This window comes from Aquarana catesbeiana, linkage group LG03 (genome assembly GCF_042186555.1).
Source record: "Aquarana catesbeiana isolate 2022-GZ linkage group LG03, ASM4218655v1, whole genome shotgun sequence".
Taxonomy (NCBI): Eukaryota; Metazoa; Chordata; class Amphibia; order Anura; family Ranidae; genus Aquarana; species Aquarana catesbeiana.
The window spans coordinates 3,475,415-3,500,995 of record NC_133326.1 but is presented as its reverse complement, the minus strand read 5'-3'; the positions used below and the strand labels follow the sequence as shown (position 1 = coordinate 3,500,995).

Genomic DNA, 25,581 nt, shown 5'->3' with positions numbered 1-25,581 from the left:
GGAAAATGTTATATCCTGTGTGTTGGAAAATCCGATGGAAAATGTGTGATGGAGCCCACACACGGTCGGAATTTCCGACAAGGTCCTATCACACATTTTCCGTCGGAAAATCCGACCGTGTGCACGGGGCATAAGAATAAATCTGAATCAAAATTTGCTGCCAAAATTAACACTGCTGTTTATGTGCTCTTCAGCCACCTAATGTGCAACCCTCCCCAGGGATTGGCTGAGGCCCCATAAATATTCAGACTGCTCATTTGACTTTCTCCATTCTATGTTCTGGAGCCTTCCAGAAGGCAGGGAGAAGCATTCAAACCTGCAGCTCATGAAACCCAGATAAAGACCAAACGATCAATGACTGCTTTACTGCATACAGAGGTGCCCGAAAAGAACTACATTTACCTAACATCCTAACAGCTAACTAGGAGGGTGCTACATGAGAATGATTGTAGTTCTCATGGCAGAGCCAACCAGAGATGCTTTCTGGTAAGTCGAGTCTAGTACTGCGTGTGGTCTAACCTCCACTTGTAGCTTCATATTAGGGAAGACCTTGTTTACTGTGGGCAGTAGATACCATAGAGCAAGTGAAGGTCACCCTTTAGAATGTAAGCACCTCAAAACAAGAACAGGACAAACATTTGTTTGCTGATTTACCATGGATGTATCTGTTTCCAGCACAATTACTTCATTTTTCTATAAGCTGACCGATGACCACCTTGTCCTTTTAGAAATGCTATCCGCACATTACCCCTCCATGCAAGCTTGGATGCATGGATGATCTGCAGCTAGCTGGAGGCCCAGGAGGAAGGAGGTCATGGTTGAGAAATTCTGCATTAGAAGGTCTAGTGATGTCACCTTTGATCTAGGTAAGTCTATTAGAAGTCAGCAGTAGGGTGAGTATTTTCACTCTTTCCTTCCAATGTTTTACTCTTTTTTTGATGCTTTCAATTAGCATTTTAATGGGAAAAATTGGACTTTACAAAACATAAACTATTAGGTAAAAGAACCAAAACACTGATAAAAGCACATCTTTAATAGTAAATAGTAGTGTGTGTGTGTGTGGTCTTATCCCTACCTGTAGCTTTATAAATGTAGCGGCCTGGGGTTTAGTCAGAGAGCTCCTCACCAAATTCCTTGTCAGGAGTAGCTACTGTAGATAATTGTTAGAAATCCTTTGATTTTCCCTAAGTTTGGCCTTGTTGTACTTTTTTCTTCTGCCACTGGGTGGCCGGGCACTTGGTGGCATTAGATGTGAGAAGGACATTTCAAGGTCAAGTTATGGGTATATGGGATATCTCAGCCAATGGGCAGGGGTTTTCTTCAATCTCTTAGCCTGCTGGGAGAACCTATATATTCGATTGGAGTCAGGTGATCTATGTTCTGTGCCACACGGACTGTTGTCTGGGTGGACGTGTGTCATTTGCCCCCGGCTGCTAGGCAGGAGATTGGGCCTATCCCAGGGACATCTGGCTGCCAGGCTGTGTGAGGGCCTATCCAGAAGCAAGAGAGCAGCACAGGGTTGGCACTTTGGCTTGCAGTCCAACCAAAAGCGACAGTTCTGCCTGCCAGAGAACCTGTTGTGGTGGGAGGTGGAAGGAAAGCTGTCGCGACTAAGGGACCAACCACCTTTACCAGGGCCCATAGTGAGTAACTGAAGCAAGTACCAGAGCAACATTCTCACCGAACGGGCATGGTGGAGAATTGGGGAACTTCAGGCGGTGAGCAAGTCAGGGACCCAGCTTGCAGAGCAGCCTTGTGTGTCAAGCCAGGGACCGAGCCGGTTAGCAGGGGTGAAGCTTGAAAGGTATCTTGAGTGCCAAGCTAGGGACCCAGCAGGGAAGCGTGGGTGACACTTGAGGGAGATACCACCGCAAAAGCCTTGAGGAGCTCACGGGATTCAGAGTCAGTGGAACAGAGTGTCCAGTGAGAGACTACCCCCTGTTCCGTTCGCACCAGAACATGCGAACAGGCAAAAAATTTGTTCGAACACGTGAACACCGTTAAAGTCTATGGGACACGAACATGAATAATCAAAAGTGCTAATTTTAAAGGCTTATATGCAAGTTATTGTCATAAAAGTGTTTGGGGACCTGGGTCCTGCCCCAGGGGACATGGATCAATGCAAAAATGCCATTTTTTCAGGAGCAGTGATTTTAATAGTGCTTAAAGTGAAACAATAAAAGTGTAATATTCCTTTAAATTTCGTACCTGGGAGGTGTCTATAGTATACCTGTAAAGGGGCGCATGTTTCCCGTGTTTATAACAGTCTGACAGCAAAATGACATTTCAAAGGAAAAAAAGTCATTTAAAACTACCCGTGGCTATTAATGAATTGCCGGTCCGACAATACACATAAAAGTTCATTGATATAAACAGCATGGGAATTCCCCACAGGGGAACCCCGAACCAAAATTTAAAAAAAAAATGACGTGGGGGTCCCCCTAAATTCCATACCAGGCCATTCAGGTCTGGTATGGATATTAAGGGGAACCCCGGCCAAAATTTAAAAAAATAATGTCGTGGGGTCCCCCTCAAAATCTATACCAGACTCTTCAGGTCTGGTATGAATTTTAAGGGGAACCCCGTGCCAAAATTTAGAAAAAAATGGCGTGGGGTCTCCCCAAAAATCCATACCAGACCCTTATCCGAGCACGCAACCTGGCAGGCTGCAGGAAAAGAGGGGGGAATGAGAGAGTGCCCCCCCTCCTGAACCATACCAGGCCACATGCCCTCAACATTGGGAGGGTGCTTTGGGGTAGCCCCCAAAACACCTTGTCCCCATGTTGATGGGGACAAGGGCCTCATCCCCACAACCCTGGCCGGTGGTTGTGGGGGTCTGCGGGCGGGGGGCTTATTGGAATCTGGAAGCCCCCTTTAACAAGGGGACCCCCAGATCCTGGCCCTCCCCCTGTGTAAAATGGTAAGGGGGTACAAAAGTACCCCTACCATTTCACAAAAAAAGTGTCAAAAATGTTAAAAATGACAAGAGACAGTTTTTGACAATTCCTTTATTTAAATGCTTCTTTTTTCTTCTATCTTCTTTCTTCTATCTTCCTTCGGTTTCTTCCTTCATCTTCTGGTTCTTCTGGTTCTTCCTCCGGTGTTCTCGTCCGGCATCTTCCTGCACGGTGCTGGCGTCTTCTTCCCTTCGTCTTCTGGGCCGCTCCGCATTCAGCATGATGGGAGGCTCCCGCTGTGTGACGCTTCTCCTCTTCTGACGGTTCTTAAATAACAGAGGGCGGGGCCACCCAGTGACCACTCCCCCTCTGACGCATGGTGACTTCCCTGTCCGCCCCCTTTGACGTATTAAATAATGGAGGGCGGGACCCCGCCCCCTCTGACGCACGGGGACTTTCCTGTGGCATTCCCCGTGACGTCAGAGGGGGCGGACAGGGAAGTCACCATGCGTCAGAGGGGGCGGGGTCACGGGGTGGCCCCGCCCTCTATTATTTAAGAACCGTCAGAAGAGGAGAAGCGTCACACAGCGGGAGCCTCCCATCATGCTGAATGCTGAGCGGCCCAGAAGACGAAGGGAAGAAGACACCAGCGCCGCGGAGGAAGATGCCAGATGAGAACACCAGAGGAAGAACCAGAAGAACCAGAAGAAGATGAAGGAAGAAACCGAAGGAAGATAGAAGATAGAAGAAAGAAGAAAGCAGAAGCATTTAAATAAAAGAATTGTCAAAAACTGTCTCTTGTCATTTTTAACATTTTTGACACCTTTTTTGTGAAATGGTAGGGGTACAAATTACCCCCTTATCATTTCACACAGGGGGGGGGCCGGGATCTGGGGGTCCCCTTGTTAAAGGGGGCTTCCAGATTCCGATAAGCCCCCCCGCCCGCAGACCCCCACAACCACCGGGCAAGGATTGTGGGGATGAGGCCCTTGTCCCCATCAACATGGGGACAAGGTGTTTTGGGCGGCTACCCCAAAACACCCTCCCAATGTTGAGGGCATGTGGCCTGGTATGGTACAGGAGGGGGGTGGGCGCTCTCTCGTCCCCCCCCTCTTTTCCTGCAGCCTGCCAGGTTGCGTGCTCAGATAAGGGTCTGGTATGGATTTTTGGGGAGACCCCACGCCATTTTTTTGTTTAATTTTGGTGCGGGGTTCCCCTTAAAATTCATACCAGACCTGAAGGGTCTGGTATAGATTTTGAGGGGGACCCCACGCCATTTTTTAAAAAAATTTTGGCCGGGGTTCCCCTTAATATCCATACCAGACCTGAAGGGCCTGGTATGGAATTTAGGGGGACCCCCACGTCATTTTTTTTTTAAATTTTGTTTTGGGGTTCCCCTGTGGGGAATTCCCATGCCGTTTTTATCAATGAACTTTTATGTGTATTGTCGGGCCGGCAATTCATTAATAGCCGCGAGTAGTTTTAAATGACTTTTTTTCCTTTGAAATGTCATTTTGCTGTCAGACTGTTCTAAACACGGGAAACATGCGCCCCTTTACAGGCATACTATAGACACCCCCCAGGTACGAAATTTAAAGGGATATTACACTTTTATTGTTTCACTTTAAGCATTATTAAAATCACTGCTCCTGAAAAAACAGCCGTTTTTAAAACTTCTCCCCTGGGGCAGGACCCGGGTCCCCAAACACTTTTTATGACAATAACTTGCATATAAGCCTTTAAAATTAGCACTTTTGATTTCTCCCATAGACTTTTAACCACTTGAGGTCCGGGCCATAGCCGAATGACGGCTACAGCGCGGACTTCAATTTCCGGGAGGCCGTCATGGGACATCCTCCCCTGTGCACGCGGAAGGTGCGCGCAGTGTGCGCGCTGTGATCACGAGTCACGAAGACTCGGATGATCACAGATCCCAGTAAAGGGCCGGTCCCGGCCCCTTATCATGTGATCAGCTGTCAGCCAATGACAGCTGATCACATGATGTAAACAAAACCTCGGTGATCGGTTTCGTTTTCTCCTCACGCTGACAGCGTGAGGAGGAAAAAAAAGCCGATCACCGGCTTATGTCAAAGGGACATCGGTCCCGAAGAGGAAGGAGGCACATATGCCTCATCTGTGCCAACAAGTGCCATCTGTCATTGTCACCTGCCAGTGCCCACAGTGCCCACAAGTGCCACCTATCAATGCCCACAAGTGCCACCTATCAATGCCCACAAGTGCCACCTATCAATGCCCACCAGTGGTGCCAATCAGTGCCACCTAGCAGTGCTGCCATCAATCAGTGCCCAATCAGTGCCCATCACCGCCATCCATCAGTGCCCATCACTGCCACCTATCTGTGCCCATCAGCGTACATCAACGAAGGAGAAAAATTACCTGTTTGCAAAATTTTATAACAAAATATAAAAAAATATAATTTTTTTATACAAAAATTAAATATATTATAATATAAATATAATATAAGTTTTTTAACAAAAACTAAAAACCTCAGAGGTGATCAAATACCATTAAAAGAAAGCTCTATTTGTGGGAAAAAAATGATAAAAATTTCATTTGGGTACAGTGTTGTATGACCGCGCAATTGTCATTCAAAGTGTGTCAGCGCTAAAAGCTGAAGATTGGTCTGGACAGGGGGGGGGGGGGGGGTTTAAGCGCCCAGTAAGCAAGTGGTTAAAGGGTGTTCCGTAGCTTTCGAATGTGCCGCGAACACCCCAAATTGTTCGCTGTTCGGCGAACTGGCGAACAGCCAATGTTCGAGTCGAACATGAGTTCGACTTGGACTCGAAGCTCATGCCTAATGGTGAACCTTGGCACCCCAGATGTTTTGGAACTACATTTCCCATGATGCTCATGCACTCTGCAGTGTAGTTGAGGATCATGAGAAATGTAGTTCCAAAACATCTGGGGTGCCAAGGTTCTCCATCACTGGACTAGAAGCTCAAGGGGCTGAAGAACTACAAGTGGACATTGTAGTGAAGCTGAGAGAACTGTTGGACTTTGCTTTAGGAAATGTTAAATACTGTTGCCATAGGCGACAGCCAACCTGCACGTGCAGAAGTGGCACCTTGCCCTGCAAGGCTAACTTCCTATTGAAGTCTCGGAGTCTGCCTATTAAAATTGTAACTACTTAAGGGTGTCCTGGCCCTAACCCTCTTTCCCTTGCAAAATATAAAAAGGACTGTTAAAAGAAATAAAACCTCTTTTGCATCCAAGAAGTCCCAATGACTTTCACCATTTTTGCCCCCACTATGCCTCACAACCCACCACATATTGAAGGATGTCAGTGGTCTATGGCCTCCAAGGTTCTCATTAGACTGGAAGAGGTAAGAGATTCTGCTACATATTATTAGGGAAAACCTTGTTTCCTGTGAGCAGTAGATTCCATAGAGCAAACAAAGGTCATCTATTTAGACTGTAAGCTCTTCAGAACAGGTCAAACACTCTTTTGCTGATTTATGACAGACGTACAGTATTTGCTTCCGGTACAAATTGTTCACTTCTTGTATAAGCTGACCGGTGACCACCATGTCCTTTGGAAGATGTTAGCCTCACATTACCCTTTTGGTGCGAATTTTGATGCTGCTGGCATCTGGTCACCAGGTGGTCACAGACAAGGACTTTCAGGTCAACCAATTGCTGTGGACACGTTTTTTTTCCAGTTTTTATAAATCAGCCTTAAACAACCACGAGCTGTAAATCAAGTAACTTTCTATTTAAAGTTGGAGATAGATTGGTAGTGCAAATATATACCATGAAATTAAACCATGAGATTCTCACAAATCAAGCAGGAGGACATCCTCAGATAAATGGAGATCCTCAGCTTCAAAGCATTCCCTTAGAACTGGGATTCTCACCCTTATTGGGATCAAGGCCTGGTAATTTTTTCCAAAACCTTCTGTGCCCCAAGAGTTAAAAAAAAGGAAAAAAGTTTATACTAACCCAATATAAGTATGAAAATACAAAATATGTATTGAAATTCTGCTGTGGCTGGGTGTCATTGTGGTGGGAAGGGTTTAGGAGACTTGGTGACCCTGTAGGGGATGAGATTTCTGGAGGGAGCTGGAGGCAACTGTAGGGGAGAGGGTCTCTGTAGGGGGCTGGAGGTCTCTCCAGGAGGATGTGGGTTTTGCAGAGCCAGTGTGGGAAACTGGAGGGCACTGTAGAGGCTGGGGGGCACTGTGGGAAACTGTTGAGGGCACTATGGGGTCTGGAGTCTCTGAAGCAAGCTAGGGGGCACTGCGGGGTGCTGTGGGGGCACTGTAAGAGGTTAGCAGGCACAGTGGGGACTGATTGCTCTTATGGAGTCCTGGAGGCACTGTAGGAGGTTAAGGGGCACTGTGGGATTTTGAATGGCACTATGGGAGCTGGGAGACACTGTGGGAGTTTAGGAGATCTACAGCTAGCTGGAGGCCCAGGAGGAGGAAGGCCATGGCCTGGCAGTGGGTTGTGGCCCCGTGGTTGAGAACCAAAACATTAGAAGGCCCAGTGACACCACTTCCACCTAGACAAGCTATCTGGAAGCCAGCTGTGATTAGTATTTTCACTCTTTTCTTCCAATGTTTTATTGTTTTCATTTCTTTCAAGCTCAAATCATTGACAAAGACAACCGAAACATCGATAAAAGACCCTCTTTAATAGTAAATAATTAATATGCAAGAATTGACTTCTGTACACTTATTCTCAAAAGGCAGCAGCCATACAAGGTTTGCAAACTCTACAGAGAAAAAAAAAAAAGACATCCAGACTGTCTCATTGTTTTCGATAATTCTCAATACAATATAACACAGCTGTTTGGCATTACCAAATATATTCATATATATTAATTTATATATATATATATATTTATAGAGATATGTACATGTGCTGAAAAAGGTTGCAAGTGCACACTTTTCATTTTTTTTTTTTCTTAAAGAACATCTATCGTGGAAAAAAACCCTGTCCCAGTTGTATATATAGTAATAGCTGTCAGGTTTCCAAACAAATCCTCCCTGTGGCCTATTATGTTTAAAGTTCACATAAATGTATTCAAAATGCACTCAGAATGATGTGAAGCAGCTATAACTGTAGCAAATTGATGGTGAATTCAGAAAGTGCAGCAAACCACGGGTAAGTAATTATACTTATTTTGTATATTGTCCTAGTACCTGCAGTTTTCTGGACTTCCGTTGTAAATATATATATTACTCACTATATGTCTTCAGCCCCATGCCATTAGAGGAGACCCATAGGGGTGGTTCTATCGAGGGAACCTCAACATGCATTCAGAGGATCGTGTGGACAATAGAATTAGGAGCCCAGTGCCATTAGAGGAGACCCATAGGGATGGTTCTATCGAGGGAACCTCAACATGCATTCAGAGGATCGTGTGGACAATAGAATTAGGAGCCCAGTGCCATTAGAGGAGACCCATAGGGATGGTTCTATCGAGGGAACCTCAACATGCATTCAGAGAACAGTGAGAAGAATATAATTAGAGGAGATCCAATAATTAGGGCTAATAGAATTAGAGGAGACCCAATTATTAGGGCTAATAGAATTAGAGGAGACCTATAAAAATAGTTCTATCAAGGGACCCTCAGTATGCATTCAGAGGACTATTTGGACAACCTAGTTAGGAGTCCCCGTGCCATTAGAGACCCATAGGGATGGTTCTATCAAGCGAGCCTCAGTATACATTAGAGGAGACCCATAGGGATGATTCTATCAAGGGAACTTCAGCATGCATTCAGAGGACTGGCAGGGCAATATCAATAGAGGAGACCCTATAGTTAGGGCTAATAGAATTAGAGGACACCTATAAATATGGTTCTGTCAAGGGAACCTCAGAATGCAATCAGAGGATTGTGTGGACAATCTAGTTAGGCGCCTCCATGCCATTAGAGACCCATAGGGATGGTTCTATCAAGGGAACCTCTGTATGCATTCAGAGGACTGTGGGGACAATCTAGTGAGGAGGCCTGTGCCATTAGAGAAGACCCATAGGGATGGTTCTATTGAGTGAACCTCAGCATGCATACAGAGGACTGGGTAATCTAGTTAGGATTCCCTGAGCCATTCCCTGAGGTTCTATCAAGGGAACCTCAATATGCATTCAGAGGACAGTATGGACAATATAGGGAGGTGCCCTGTGCCATTGAGGAGACCCATAGCAATGGTTCTATCGAGGGAACCTCAGTAGGTATTAGAGGAGACCCATAGAGGTGGTTCTCATGAGAGAACCTCAGCATGCATTCAGAGGACTGTGTAACCAGTATAGTTAGGAGCCCCCTGGCATTAGAGGAGACCCAAGGGGATAGTTATATCAAGGGAACCTCAGCATGCATTCAGAGGAACTGTGAGGACAATAGAATTAATGGAGACCCTAAAATTCGGGACAATAGTATTAGAGGAGACTGATGAGAATGATTATTTCAAGGGAACCTCAGTATACATTCAGAGGACTGTTTGGACAAACTAGTTAGGAGTCCCCATGCCATTAAAAGAGACTTGTAGGGATGGTTTTATCAAGAGAACCTCAGCATGCATTCAGAGGACTGTGTGGACAATAGAATTAGAAAACCTGTGCCATTGGACAAGACCTATAGGAATGGTTCTATCAAAGGAACCTCAGTAGACATTAGGGGAGACCCATAGAGATGGTTCTAATGAGAGAACCTCAGCATGCATACAAAGGACAGTTTGAACAATATAGTTAGGAGCCCCGCGGCATTAGAGGAGACCCATAGGGATGGTTCTCTTGAGAGAACCTCAGCATTCATTCAGAGGACCGTGAGGACAATAGAGGAAACCCTATAATTAGGGACAACAGAATTAGCAGAGACCCTATAAGAATAGTTCTATAAAGGGAACCTCAGTATGCTTTTAGAGGACTGTTTGGACAATCTAGTTAGAAGTCTTTGTGCCACTAGAGGAGACCCATAAGGATGGTTCTATCATGGGAAGCTCAGCATGCATTCAGAGGACTGTGTGCACAATAGAATTAGGAGCCCGGGGCCATTGGAGGAAACCCATAAGGAGAGTTCTATTGATGGAACCTCAGCATGCATTTAGAGGATCGCATGGACAACACAATTAGGAGATTTCAATCCAAGACCCACCATGAGTGCATTCCTATTAGGATGGCATGATTGGGGAAAACTGTGTCTGGCAACACATAATAAATATACCAATAATAACAATTATGTCAACTTTAATCAAATAGGTGATATGATTTGTTTCTAAACCTAGCAGAGCCAGTTTGTGCATACAACAAGTACAATATTTTTTGTGATAGTTGTCCTTTAAGGATACCGTCCATGTGTTTTACATGTAACATTCAGGATTTTTGTTGATTGGACAAGGCACAGAGAGTACAGTATACAGCCAATAACAGCTTCTGCTGATTGGTCTTGAGGCTGAACAACCAAGTTGATGCCAAAGGAGCCTGTTTGCTCAATGCTCTGTGGCCCCATTGACGTCAAGGGGGGGGGGCGGCGTAATAGGTTATTCCCCAAGAAAGTTCGCCAATCTTTGAAATCTGAAGTTATTGAAAGTTTCTTGTGTTCCACAAGCTATAATTTGTGAATAGAGATTCTAGAGCATTCTCCATAACCATATGAGACCATTATTTAACAGTTCAGCCAAATGTCAGATACCCAGGAATTCAGCCAGAATTGTAGAGATGTAGGATAACTGTCATTACTTTTCAGAACCAAAGAAAATTCTATCAGGAACTTCAAATAACCAAAGAAAAAGAAAGAATCAACTTTTACAAATTTGAATGATTATTCCACATAAAGGATGGTAGAGGTGAGACCATTGCATGCACCAAGCAGAAATGGTCTACAGACTGGTGGTGACTGGGATGAGGTTTTCAATGCTGCAGAATCTATTTTGTACATGATCAGCTGCTAGAATGACTGCAGGTACAGAACTAACTTTGGGGTCCATTCACACCTGACCTGTTTGCATGTGGCCTCTAAGCACATTATGTCTTGCGTTGATGTGTGTTGCGTTAATGGAGCCCATTCAATGCACCAGGGCAGACAAGAGAATGCCCCTGCAGAATTTTTAGGGTGTAGCACACTACAAAGCACAGTAGTGAGTTACAGTGCATGCAATGCATGGGCGTTGGAGAAGTGATTATGGCACCACAGCACACATGTTAGGTGCAGTCAATCCAACCATATATCTTAAGGTTCATTATTGGTGCATGCTTGGTCTTTACTGCTCTTCAAGGCCCCTCATCTAAACGATTTCCCTTAAAACCCAAGATGGTTGGGGAAGGCTAAGCTTGACTTTTCAGCAGAGTTACCATTGTCTGATTTCCTCAACCAATATTCTGCCCCAAGCCTCCCCCGGATGTTGTGTCTTCTCCTATCATCTGAAGAACTATTGCAAAACATTGAAGATTGGACATCCTGTGGTGATACTCAATAACCCAATTTCTTCTCTTATCATCTGGCCCCTCATAACCTTCTACTGGACATTGGTCTGTATTCAGAATCAGAATACATTATTAACCCCAAAGGCAAATTTATTATAAAATATAGTATCTAACAGTATTGCTGTCTCCATTATTCTGCACATCACATTGAGATTGTATTATTTCCAGGTTGTTCTATACTTGGAAACATTTTTGAGGTTGCTTCTTTTTCTGGTGATTTATATTAATCTTCTTCAAGTTTAAATAGTTCCAGAGTATCAGTGATAAAATGAGTAGACACCACGTCCCTATACATTGTATCCAATGAGGTTACTGCCCTTAAGAATAACGATTTATTAAATGGGGCTGACTGATCCGAATATTGGGGTTTGATAAACTTGAAGAACATTGTATCCAACTCAAAAAAAAGATTTGATTTTTTTTTTAGGTGCTAAAAGCTCTCAGGAATGGGAACGCTTCCCACTGTAAATAAAATCAATCCATTGATTATATACATATATGAAAAATGTTTTTCCAGTAAAATCAGCCCCCAAAGATAATTATCCCACCCTCAATCCTAATGACCATGAAGAGAATATTGTCAAGTAGACATATATGTTAATCTATGTATTGGTTTAAATTATAGCAAGACGTGTCTCCATTCCCGAGAGCTTTTGGCTCATGAAAAGTCCCTTTTTTTTTTTAAGCTGGATACAATGTTCTTCATGTTGGATGGATCAGCCCTATTCAATAAATTTTTCTTATTCTTGAAGCTTAATTCCAGAAATTCAGCTCTTTTGTAAAAGTAAAGGCACACTATAAGTTGAGTCTAAAGAGGTGCATGGCATCTCCTGGGCTTATCTTTATTACTTACATCTGACAATTTATTTGCCCTCCCGTACGACGGCTATCACTGTATTTCCAGGTTGCTTCAGGTCTAAGCAACTTCAACATTAGAGTCAGTGCAGCTGCTATGCCAACCCCTCCTATCCAATCACAGAAGCCTTTGTATTATGCGAACTCATTTACAAAATACAAAGGCTTCTCTGAATGGGTAGCAGAGGGGAGGGGCGGGCACAGCTGTCCTGCGTGCCTCTGCACTCCCAGAAGATGGCTATTGCTGTATTTCCAGGATGCTTTAAGTCTAAGCATCTTCAACATTACAGTCAGTTCAACTGCTATTCCCACCCCTCCCCTCCTATCCAATCACAGAAGCCTTTCAAAAAACTAATTCACAAAATACAAAGGTTTCTCTGAATGGGCAGCAGAGGGGATGGGGAGGCATAGCTGCTCTGTGTGCCTCTCTCTCCTCTCTCACAGCCTGGAGTGTCAGTGTATGCTCGGCAGAGGCATAAACCTGTCAGATGGAAATAATAGAGATAAGTTCAGGAGATTTCATGCACCTCCTTGTGCCTTCACTTTTTACAAAGTGGCTGAATTCCTTGAATTCAGCTTTAAGGACAGCAACATTTAGCAATCAAATCAGAATTCACTCTGCTGAAGTCTGACCAGTTTGAGATGACTCCAGACTGGTTGTTCAGTTTTTTTTAGTAGTGCACCTGGCTGAGTATCTGCTTGATTTTGTGTTGGAATGTTTTACATTGTTGGGTTTTTCATGAACATGAATAGTCTGAACACTGGAGTGATTGTACTGTACAGGAATGGACATCTTGTAACCCTGTAGCTGGTGGAATTACAAATAATAGAGGACCTCCTGCATAGGCTATATAAGGGCCTTATTGCCTGTAGCGAGCAATAAATCCTCCTTCTTGTGTAATGGAGAGCAGTGTGAGAGAATGAATGAGAGAATAGAACCGCTCGTTATCCACAAGACTCTTCTTCCTTCCAGGCTTTTTTATTCATGAGGTCCTCCATGTCCTCCATGGTCTGCTCTTGGGTGCTTCAAGAGCAAAGAGTGAAATAAGGACAGGGGTGTCAGAGAGCAAGGAAGTGAAACGTTCTGTTTGGAGAATAATAGATATTTCTATGGAGCAGACCTGTCAATATTTATACCCACACTTTAAATATTGGATGCAGTTTTTGTTCTACGGCACATATAACAACTACAAAGCCCGTGGGCTTAAAATGGTCATTTCATATGGCCCTTGCACTTCTCCTGCAGCTGTGCCACCCCCCTCTTCTCAGCCCCCACCTTGTCTCAGCAGTCAGCAGCAGAGAGGAGGACAGAACTCCCCCACCAGATCCTGCGTTCCTCCGTGTAGTGGTGGAGAATCTCATCTTAGTTATTCCCCCCCCACCATCTCAGCAGTCAGCAGCAGAGAGGAGGACAGAACTCCCCCACCAGATCCTGTGTTACTCTGTGCAGTGACGGAGAAGCTTGTCTCAGTTACCCCCGCCATCTCGGCAGTCAGCAGCAGAGAGGAGGACAGAACTCCCCCACCAGATCCTGTGTTACTCTGTGCAGTGATGGAGAAGCTTGTCTCAGTTACCCCCGCCATCTCGGCAGTCAGCAGCCTAGAGGAGGACAGAACTCCTCCTACAGGTCCTGGGTCTCTCTGTGCAGGTGCAGCACCCCCTTTATTTCCACCTCCCCTGGTCTCAGCAATTAGCAGACTCCGGCAGCTAACTACGACCTCCTGTGGTCCTCCTCAAGACCCTGTACTTTCTGCTTCCCAGCTCCACCCCCAGCTTCTTCCCAGCAGCAGCACTGTGATGTAAAGGAGAATGGGGGACTCCTGACTTCTGATGGCCATTATTTAATATGATGAAGACTAGATCCATTTATATAGTCTTACAGGTACAACCGGCCCTTTGAGGGTAACCATAATGCTAATGCGGCCGGTGATGAAATTTAGTTTGTCACCCCTCCTCTAGAGGGCGAGTTATAGATTTCATCCTGCATTGTATCGCAGGCACAGGGGAATTCCTAGAAAAGTCCATGAAAACGGGTTTATTATAATGTAAAATGGTCCACTCCATGAGGAACACAAGACTCCGCCCCTTGTCAGCCTCTAATGGTGACGTCACCCATCTAAGAGTTTACTGGAAATGAGATCCATCACTACCGGGACTTCAAGTGCCATCGAGACGGCCATTTTGAACTAAACGATTGCAGAAGCCGCCTTCTCATTTCATTTTTAGTCACACTTTGAATCACGTTCTAGAACCTTCGCCCTCGAGATCCGAGTCTAGAATTTGCCCGTATTTGATGAAGTGATCCCCGCTCTGATCTCTCATTTATTACCATCAGTTATGATACGCAAACCAGCCGATCGATCCACCATATCACAAGGGTGGACTATTTATTAACAATGATCACATACGATATTTGTGGGGGTTTTTTTTGGAAATATCGCATGCAATAATAAAAATCGATTCATCAAAGTAAAATATTGAATTTGAGGTAAATACCACAAAACATTTTAGATAAATCATTAAAGTCAATTCACTAAAAAGAAACACAAACATTGGATATTTATCTCATGGTACAAAACAATGGATATATTAGGAATGTACAATGAGGGGAACTGCCAGGAAAATAAAAGTATAAAATGTATCAACGTGATCTCCTGATCTCAGGAATAGAAATACATTGTAACATTTCACTAGAGGGAGCTCTTTCTATGAATGGAAATACATTGTAACATTTCACTAGAGGGCGCTCTTTCTCTAAATAGAAATACATTGTAACATTTCACTAGAGGGCGCTCTTTCTCTAAATAGAAATACATTGCAACATTTCACTAGAGGGAGCTCTTTATGCGAATGAAGGCACACTACGGGCTCATTCATACTTGGCACTTTTACCACCCCCCAACTGCTACCCGCTTTGGCTGCAGAGGCAGTAGCCAGGGGTGTAAACATACCACCACTGGAATTATACCTCCTGTGGTGCCCACTGTTCATGCCCCATTCAATTGAATGGGGCCACTCTGCAAGTGCCCTGAAATTGCATGCAATGCTATGGGGCGCTTGTGCGGGGACCAATGGGGTTAAAGCAGGTGGTGAGGAGGCAAGACAACTCCTCCTCACTGCTTGTCAGATGCTCTCTGAAGAGTGATCTGAGCGCAGATTGCTCTTCAGAGAGTACCATACATCTAAACAAGGCCTATGGGCTCGCTCACACTAGCGGTTGAGGGGTCGTAAAGCCCATTAAAATCTCAAAAATGTATGATTTCACACATTTTTTAGTGAATTGACTATTTTTTAAATAAATAATGCATTCGTTATTTTAAGGCAAAAATGTATGCGGTATTTACCTCGTAGTGAACTGACCCCCTGTGTATGTGTCGTAAGGTGATGGTAGATTTTCATAGAAGGCCATCTATAGCCATATGTTCCAGGACATAGGACGTAATGGTCACTATCTATAATACATGGTCACCTAAAGCCATATGCTCCAGGACATGGGACGTAACGGTCACTATCTGTAATAGATGGTCACCTAAAGCCATATGCTCCAGGCCATGGGACGTAACGGTCACTATCTGTAATAGATGGTCACCTAAAGCCATATGCTCCAGGCCATGGGACGTAACGGTCACTATCTGTAATAGATGGTCACCTAAAGCCATATGCTCCAGGCCATGGGACGTAACGGTCACTATCTGTAATAGATGGTCACCTAAAGCCATATGCTCCAGGACATGGGACGTAACGGTCACTATCTGTAATAGATGGCCACCTATAGCCATATGCTCCAGGCCATGGGACGTAACGGTCATTATCTGTAATAGATGGTCACCTAAAGCCATATGCTCCAGGCCATGGGACGTAACGGTCACTATCTGTAATAGATGGTCACCTAAAGCCATATGCTCCAGGACATGGGACGTAACGGTCACTATCTGTAATAGATGGCCACCTATAGCCAGATGCTCCAGGCCATGGGACGTAACGGTCACTATCTGTAATAGATGGCCACCTATAGCCATATGCTCCAGGCCATGGGAAGTAACGGTCACTATCTGTAATAGATGGCCACCTATAGCCATATGCTCCAGGCCATGGGAAGTAACGGTCACTATTTGTAATAGATGGCCACCTAAAGCCATATGCTCCAGGACATGGGACATAACGGTCACTAACGGTAATAGAAGGTCACCCACAGCAATACACTCCGGGCCATGGGACATAACGACAACACTATCTGTAATAGACAGCCACCTATAGCTATACGTTCCCGGCCATGGGACATAGCGGTCACTATCTGTAATAGACAATCACCTATAGCCATACATTCCGGGCCATGGGACATAGTGGTCACTATCTGTAAAAGATGATCACCGATATCCATACGTCCCAGACCATGGAACATAATGGTCACTATCTGTAATAGACGATCACCGATAGCCATACATTCCGGGCCATGGGACATAGTGGTCACTATCTGTAAAAAACAATCACCGATATCCATACGTCCCAGACCATGGGACATAATGGTCACTATCTATTACGAATGATTAGAAGAGAACCATCACATTCTGATAGAAGTGGGGCGACCTCGGGGTCCATCCACCTCGGTTCACTTTGACTTCCTTCTAGACATAATAAAACCAAACCTCTGGAAAGTGTTGAGAATGTGAGCCGTGATCTGATGCCAGAACAGAAAGGCTCCCCAGGATGGACGCTATTGATGGATATTTAGAGATAAAATATTGTTGGAAGCCAGTCAGCCAAAACCTTTATTCCTGTCTGGGTGACTCTCACCAACAAATCATCTGCTTGCACTAAATATTTCAGCACCATCTGTCTTCCTGGCTGGAGACCATGTCGATGTGACCTCTGAATTCGCTCTCTTGAAGGTCACGCTGGCAGATATCTGTAGTGCGTGTTTGGAGGATCCAATGAATACATGTGTTGTGAATGACTCCGAGCATAACGTAAATGAGTTGTGAAATACTTAGAGCAGAAAATAAATTGGTTCTGAAATACTCGGAGCATAAAGTAGGCTTTTTCCCTCCTCCAGCCCCCTGGTTGTGATGTATACGGGAATGGAACTGAATGCGTACATTAGTCCTTACACATGGAGATCCTTAAAGGTGCATGAGGAGTTCGGAACGAATACTGTCTACATACAGAATGAGGACACTTCGAGATGATTGGTCTTAGCAATTCTTTTGGGAAAATTAAATTACTCCTGACACCTGTACAACAACTGAGACGGACATTCTGTGTGATGAGCAGCCAATCAATTAACTCGAATCTATTTACTGCAAAAATGATAACACATTATCAATGTACCTAAACCTGAACTGTTCCAACCAATCAGATTCTCTCCTTTATTTCCCCATTGCTACAATTATTATCTTGATGTGGTTGTAAACCCTCCATATACCCAGTGAAGTGACTGGCCTCGGGTGATACACAGAGATGAAAGAAATCCTCCTATATAACGTTGTACCTGTTTATCTGCAGCCTTCACTCCTCTACAACCTCCTAAAGCACACATTTGTCATAGTTTTTCTCAGGTCCAGAAGGCAGGGGGCAGGAAACCGATGTCACACACTGCACAGCGGAGAGCTGAGTGCAATCTGTGAAAGGAAAAGAAAAACACACCCCTCTATGCAATTTTATAGGGAACATGCACAGTTGTACATGTTTATTTGCTGCCTTCTCTCCTTTACAGCCTCCTACAACACACAGCTTAAAGGATTTTTCTCAGCTCCAGCAAGCAGGGGGCGAGGATCTGGTGCCACACACTGCACAGCATAGAGCAGAGACCTGGGTGTAATCTGAGACCTGAGTGGTAGGAAAGGACACACCCCCCTGCACAATTTTATAGGGTAACCTGCACAATTGTACCTGTTTATTTGCAGCCCTCTCTCCTCCACTGCCTCCTAAAACACACAGCTCAAATTATTTTTCTCGGCTCCAGCAGGCGGGGGGGGGCAGGGATCTGATGTCACACACTGCAGAACATGGACACACACTCCCTCTGCACAATCCCATGGGGATAAATTGGGACATTTGTATTTTATCTTTTTCTGTACTATTATATATATATAATACAGCATCTCATAAGGAAGCCCAGATTGAGGGCGAAACATGTTGGGAACTCCATCAAATTTGCTGTATCCATAAGGATCACACCCTATGTACTTGCTGTGGAATTGTTCTTAGACCATTTTTCTCAATCATTCTTAATCATTGTTCAAATAAATTATTTATAGAGAGCAGAGAGCTGAGTGTAATCTGAGACCTGAGTGGTGGGAATGGACACCCCTGCACTGTCTCATAGGGAAACATACACAGCTGAGGCTGTCAATCGATCTCTGTGTGCTGGGAGAGATAGCCTGCCCCCTCAAAATGCTGTGTTCTCAGCATCTCCTATCAGAAGTGACTCCTACAAATAGCAGAGGGAGGAGAGAGCAGATAGGAAACACACTCTGTGCTTTGGGTTGAGACAAGTACACACTATAGAAGGATATACTTTGTTTATTTTTCATTTCGGAGGTTTACAACCACTTTAAGCAAGAAGTGTTTATGTCGCCCAATGGGCCCATTAATTCTACTTTCAATTTAGATTTTTGGGTTGGTTTTGAATTTGATTGTAGCCTATGGGGGGCAATGTAGGAGAGTTTTTGGTTTTGTAGAACTAAGGCCAATGGTGCTGCACTGGTAAATGAAAGCAATCATTTCATTGGTTGGTCTGAGCAGCTGAGAAAAACAGTTCTTTCAGACGCTTTGATAAACTTTGATATAAAATATATATATATATATGAAAAATTTGGGTGGGTTACTTTAAATGTTCCTCCGGTTCTCAATGTAGAGATGAGTGTCGAGGTGGACTCCCAATATTCCACCAATATCCAATAGACAAAACAAGGGGAAATGTTCTCCAATGCAAAATGTATTTTTATCAAATGTGCTCTTCAAGGCAAAAAATGGTTACATGCTACTGTACAGTTATGAGCATACCATGCTCTTCATCTGGCTTGGTGCCAAGCCGGATGAAGAGCATGGTATGCTCGTAATGGTACAGTAGCATGTAACCATTGGTGCCAAGCCTGATGAAGAGCACGGTATGCTCGTAACTGTAGAGTAGCATGTAACCACTGGTGTCAAGCCTGATGAAGAGCATGGTATGCTCATAACTGTACAGTAGCATGTAACCATTGGTGCCAAGCCTGATGAAGAGCATGGTATGCTCGTAACTGTAGAGTAGCATGTAACCATTGGTGCCAAGCCTGATGAAGAGCATGGTATGCTCGTAACGGTACAGTAGCATGTAACCATTGGTGCCAAACCTGATGAAGAGCATGGTATGCTCGTAACTGTACAGTAGCATGTAACCATTGGTGCCAAGCCTGATGAAGAGCATGGTATGCTCGTAACGGTACAGTAGCATGTAACCATTGGTGCCAAGCCTGATGAAGAGCATGGTATGCTCGTAACTGTAGAGTAGCATGTAACCATTGGTGCCAAGCCTGATGAAGAGCATGGTATGCTCATAACTGTACAGTAGCATGTAACCATTTTATGCCTTGAAGAGCATTTGATAAAAATACATTTAGCACTGGAGAATGTGTCCCGTCATTTTATCTATATATATAGATAGATAGATAGATAGATAGATAGATAGATAGATAGATAGATAGATAGATAGATAGATAGATAGATAGATAGATAACTGAAACTTCCTTCCCCGTTTTTCCTTTTCTCCAATTTTATACATTGGCCTCTAATTTCTGATTGGTTGGGTCTCATCAACACCAATGGCTTGGGTGACACAATGGATGACTATGTTGTGAGAAATCTGGGGGCAAACTCTGAATTTTGGCTTTCCTAAAAGATTCCCGTTCTACTGACAGCTGAATACACCGCACAACACGATTTACAAACTGAAACGACGCTTCTGTAAAGTGAATTACGAACCTGGGCAACACTGACTCTGGCCAACAGTAACGGATGCTGGCAACTAGTAACACTCCGATTACCATTACCAGTTGCATTGTACAATGGGATTCAGTCCTGCAGAGACATCACACAAAATCTACATGCCAAGAATTATCATTTGTGTTGGCTATTGCATTCTATTCTCTCTAAGGCAAAGCAGCTTGGGGTAGCTGTATACAGAAGGGTGCTACGTAGCATCATTATACAGTGTAACAGTGTCCGTTTTATGGGATCATTCTTTCTCCGCTCCTCTCCCTGACCTCGAAAAACTGCTGATTTAAATAATCAAAGAGCACATTCTTTTTAAAGGTATGTCCTTTACAGACCACAGAGAATGGGGAGGCTTTATAAAAGTCCGTGCCTCCAAATTCCCTCGCTGGTGGATGGCTTTTTTTTTTTTTTTTTGAAAAACCCTTTTGCACAATGAAGGTTCCTTTAAAGAATGTTGCACGGTCGGTGGACAGAGAAGCCATACGTTCTCCTCTCTGTGATCTTTTGTCATCCGAACTTACTCGGAATTAGGAAACACACACAAAGATTTTGCTACTGAATCCTGTTTTCTTCTTCGTCTTTCCTGAAACTTGACCGCAACCCATCCAGGGCTGGCCGACGTGTCTTCTCAAAGTCCGTTCTGCCGGCTGTAGGTAAAGTCTGGATCCTCTGTGTGAGTTTCTGAAACCAGAGACAGTTTGGTTTGTGTCCTCCCTATTTCCTCAAGTGCACAGGCCAGAGAATCCAAGCTTCCGTCGTACGGGTGCCGTGCTTCCCACAGGTCCAAGATGACGGCCGATGGACTACTCTTCGTCGCAAAGTAGCAGAGATTCCTTCAAAGAGAAAAAAAATATATATGTAAAGATAAGCCTCTAGAAGACTCTACAGATAAACATTACACAATTACATATCGGAGGATTGTGAACCCTGCAGACCAAAACTGGGATCCAAAATTGAGGCCCCCAAATCCATAAACCGCTAACTTCTGGTGAGATATATGTTTTTGGACGTCCAAGAACGACTAAATACCTTGATAACTGCAGCAAGTGATTGTGTAGAACAGATTGTGATTTTTTTTTTTAAAGAGATGTACAGGTTTTTTTTTTTTTTGTATCATACTTACCTAGGTGGATGCAGCATCGATCCCCCGGCACCTCTAACACTGAGAACCGAGCGATCAAACACTACCGATCGCTCAGTTCTCACAGCCCCTTGAGCAGCTCTGCCCCCCACGCTCACTGGAGCGCTGGGCTGTGGAGGGGGTGGGAGTGGTCAGCTCAGCCTCTTGGCGGCTCGCCGGAGAGGCTGAACCAGGTGCCAGTCCAGGGATCTGGGCAGCTGCTGCTCTCATGCACATTGCTGGATCTAGATCGGGCTCAGGTAAGTATGGGGGGGGGGGTGCAACCAGAAGGTTTTTTTACTCTAGAGCACACTTCATATTCCTGATATGTGGCTGCTGTACCATGCACTTTAATAAAGAAGTCTCCTGTTCTCTTTGTATTAATTCCCCAGCACTGCAGTGAGGGGGGGAGGGGGGGGGTCAGAGCAGAGAGCCGCTGACTGACAGTCACCAACTCTATGCTCATGGATCACAGAAGTGTAGATCGTTTTGCACTCCTGTGATCTGTTTTCAGCTGACAGCGGGCTGAGGCCGGCTGTTGGCTGACATCACAGAGCCGGTCCAGGCTCAGAAAAGATCACAACCATATTCCATGTCTGGACCGGCACTCAGATCAGCTCTGAGCCTGAGCTGATTCCACCCTCTACACAGCCCAATGCTCCAGTAAGTTCACTGGGGGGGGGGGCAGAGCAGAGAGCCACTGACTGACAGTCACCAGCTCTCTGCTCACAGAGCTGTGAGAACTGAGCAATCGACGGTGTTTGATTGCTCAGTTCTCAGTGTTAGAGCCGGGGGGGAGACAGATGCAGCATCCACCTAGGTAAGTATGATTCTGAAAAAAAAAAAGAAACCCCGTACTTCTCTTTTAGATAGCAACCGGAAATGACTAAATCCTCATCACTTCCAGTTTCTAATCTTACAGAGAAGGAGGAATACCATTAGTTCTTCTCGCTATCTCTCTCTGTTCAGTCCACAGGAAGACACAGGTTGGAGCAGTCCCGAGCTCCCTGATTGGACAGGAGAGCTTGGGAAAGGCGATGGAGGGGGTACCCCTTTCTGCCACTTGTAGAAGTGATCAAGTGGCTCTATAGCCACTCTGATCACTTCTACTGTAAGGGAATCGCCGGCTGAAACTTTTGCTACCAGGATGATGCCTGCAGGTGCATAACCACTGAAACCCTTGGACATCATATCGTCATATGACATCCTATCATGGGAAAATGAATGTTGAACACCTCTATGAATGGAATGCTAACCATGAAAGATCACACCATGGAGTTTTTGGACTACCAACTAGTTGTACTGTGGGGGGGCTCTATTCAACGGGGGGGGGGGTCATGTAATTACAGATGTCACAAGCAACAGAATGATTAAACAGAATCAAGAAGGTAGCCTACAAAAAAGTTTGTCTTTCACCAGAATTCCAAATAAAAAATAAAGTTCTACAAAAAGGTGTCGGGCTGTGGCACTGTCAAAGCCCTGGCCTCCCTCCATCCAGATACAGATCAGGGGCTCTGTTCAAAAATTGTAGTTCCAAAACTTCACCTGACCAACGCCGAGAAAATAGGGTTGCCACCTTTTCTTTAAGCCAAACCCGAACACTTTAGCGGCACAGGGCACTTTTTTTCCCCGTAGTATACACTATAGGATTATAAAAGAACTGGGACACCTGGAACAGTGGGAGTGGCCAAACTGCTCTCGTTGACATCACCCCCCCCCCCCCCACAGAGATGCTGGACCTGCCCCCAGACAGCGGCCTGCAGCTCCCAGATGGGAACAAACTTTTATGTAAGTATCTCAGTTACTTGGGGAGCCACAGCCCAGTCTGAATAATGTGTCTGGGTTTCAGAATCCCGGACACATGATTCAAAACCCGGAATGTTCGGGTGAACCTTGGACAGGTGGCAACCCTACAAGAAAATCAGACAAAAAACTCCTGAGCATTGTGTGTAGAAGACTTAAAGAAGATCTACTGTTACAATGTATTGTTATGGTTCTGCCCCCTATTGACAAAGTACTTGTAGTTCTTTGTTCCACAACGTCCCCTTCCTCTCCTGCTGCTGTTGATCTGACAACACCTATAAAGGAGACGGCTGGTTCACAAGTGCAGCCGGTCTCTTGCAGTGGCAAGAGGGGTGCAGGGCCTGAAAAACCACCCTCCCCTCTGCATTTCTCTTGCCATTACTTGTCTTAGGAAAATGTTCAAATCTGAGACAAGTTGCACTTAAATCAGCCTAGTCCTTCATAACTGTTGACTGGCAGAAGGAGGGGGGGGGGGGGGCAGGTCAGATCTCTTGACCAGGTTAGAAAGCACTTAGAGACATGGGGAAAGGTATTACATGTACAGAACTGTAACAAACATTCTAATGATAGATCTTCTTCAATGTAAACCTGTGATTGCAGGTCAAACCAACAGGTTTACTTCAATGCCTGCCAAGGGCAGGGACAAGGGGTGGGCAAGAGGAGCAGCTGCCCCGGCTGCAGTGAAGCAAGGCGGCAAAGAATAACAGCAGTGTTGTACACCCATTCTACAGCATGTATTAACAGTGGAGGGGGGGGGTGCAATTCTGGATCCTTGCCCTGGGCGCTGGACAACCCTGTTCCGGTACTGATGCCAGCCCCAACAGATGGACATACTCAGAAAGCAAGCTGAATTATCCCTGCACAAGCTCCAAGTTGGTCTTAGAGCTTATACAGCTCTACTACAGGCTACAGGTTTTGATGATACCTTGAGATAAGTCAGTGCTATAAAAGAAAAGCTTTTGAATTCTGACAGCTAGTTTGGGAGGTGGGTGCCAGGTGCAGTGTGGGTGCTATAAGCTATGAACAGATGGAGAAGAAAGGTGTGATTATTAAAAACACAATCAGATTTGTTCCTGCAATGAGTCTGGTGACACTTTTCTCAAAAGGCGTAAGACTGGAATCTTACCTCGCCACTAAATGCTCCTCATTCTGCTATCGTATGAGGAAAGAAATATGGGTAGAAGAGTCCAGTGACCCTTTAACTTCATGGCCAAGTTCACCTTGAGGCACGTGTCTGTGAGGGCATAAATGGGGCATCTCCACAACATTGAACAACTGTTTTTTCTTCATACTTTGATTGATACTTGTCCAGCAGCAGGCATGATGGGGAAGGGTTTAAAGAGGTCTAAAAAAAAAAAACGTTGGTGGTCTGATCAGCAGAGGAGCCCATTGTCATATATCTAAGGACAGTTTGAAGTCATCTGGTAAAATTGCTTTATTTCACCCCCAAAAAAATGTGTTTTGTGGTTTTTAGATAGTCAATTATTCAGTTCAGGGTAATACATTGATATACATTCTTCAGCAACACCGCTTGGTTCGGGTGGATATGTGGAAGCCACGAAACACATTTTTTGGTGAAATAAAGCAATTTGATTTTCCTTAAAACCAGTAAACTCCGACCCATTCTTATGGCAACAGGTACCTCTGCTTACTGGACTACTGATATTTTTTTGGACCTCTTTTAACTCCTCTAGTTCAGCTCCCACCTGAGAACCCCACAGAGGATCCAGGATTGGGGCCCCGTGGCATCCGGAGTAACCTTTTTTTCCTGTGTAGAGGCAAGGATTTCTCCACTTGTGCACATGGAAGGCTGCTTGTTTCTATCCCATAGAGTGACCGCGGCCTCAATAGTTAAATCACCATATTAGAGTCAAATAACACTATAAGGGATCTCCTGCCTCCTTCTTTCCTTTTCCAGTGTACACTCCGAGCTGGCTCTAGCTAGCCAGAGGGGTTTGGCCGCTAGCTAGTCCTTTGCAGGCAAACTCCTCGGACCTCTGTGGCCCACCACATCCTAAAGCCCATGATGGGGAAGAGGTATGGGAGCTGAAAGGAGAAGCAAGAAGACATTTGCACCTCCATCAATGGAAATGAACAAAACTTCCTAAAATTCGCTCCGCTGGCAATTCTCCCATTTGGTTCTGTGGCTGTGTTTGTACAGAGACTTTCCTTTATGGAAAACTTCACCCAGTTATTTTTCCACATATGTTCTACCGCTTTTTGGGTAAACATGTAGAAAGATGTCTAGATAACATCTCGGTACATTCTAGTGTTTTTAGATCATTTAGTAGCATCAACACCAACAAGGGATTGAATCCAGCAGAGGGGTTAGGACTGACAACCAAGAATAATAATTTTTAAAAAATCTTGTAAGAGGGCCTTGCAACGCCCTGGGAAGGCATCATAGATGTTAACCTTGGAGACCAGAAAACATCCCAAAGAATATGAAATTAAATAGATGCAGCCACGCCATAGCAAATTATCAA

General features: G+C 44.7%; 1 protein-coding gene across 2 annotated transcripts in view; it reads right to left on the bottom strand.

Moving 5' to 3' along the window:
- Window positions 1-7,531: 7,531 nt before the first annotated feature.
- UNC5D (unc-5 netrin receptor D) overlaps window positions 7,532-25,581 on the bottom strand; it is a 924,160-nt gene continuing 906,110 nt past the window's right edge. For both annotated transcript variants that reach the window (XM_073618230.1, XM_073618231.1), the window contains one exon: window positions 7,532-21,005. In XM_073618230.1, coding sequence (XP_073474331.1) covers window positions 20,801-21,005 — 205 coding nt within the window. In that variant the 3' untranslated portion in view covers window positions 7,532-20,800. The remainder of the gene's footprint in view (window positions 21,006-25,581) is intronic.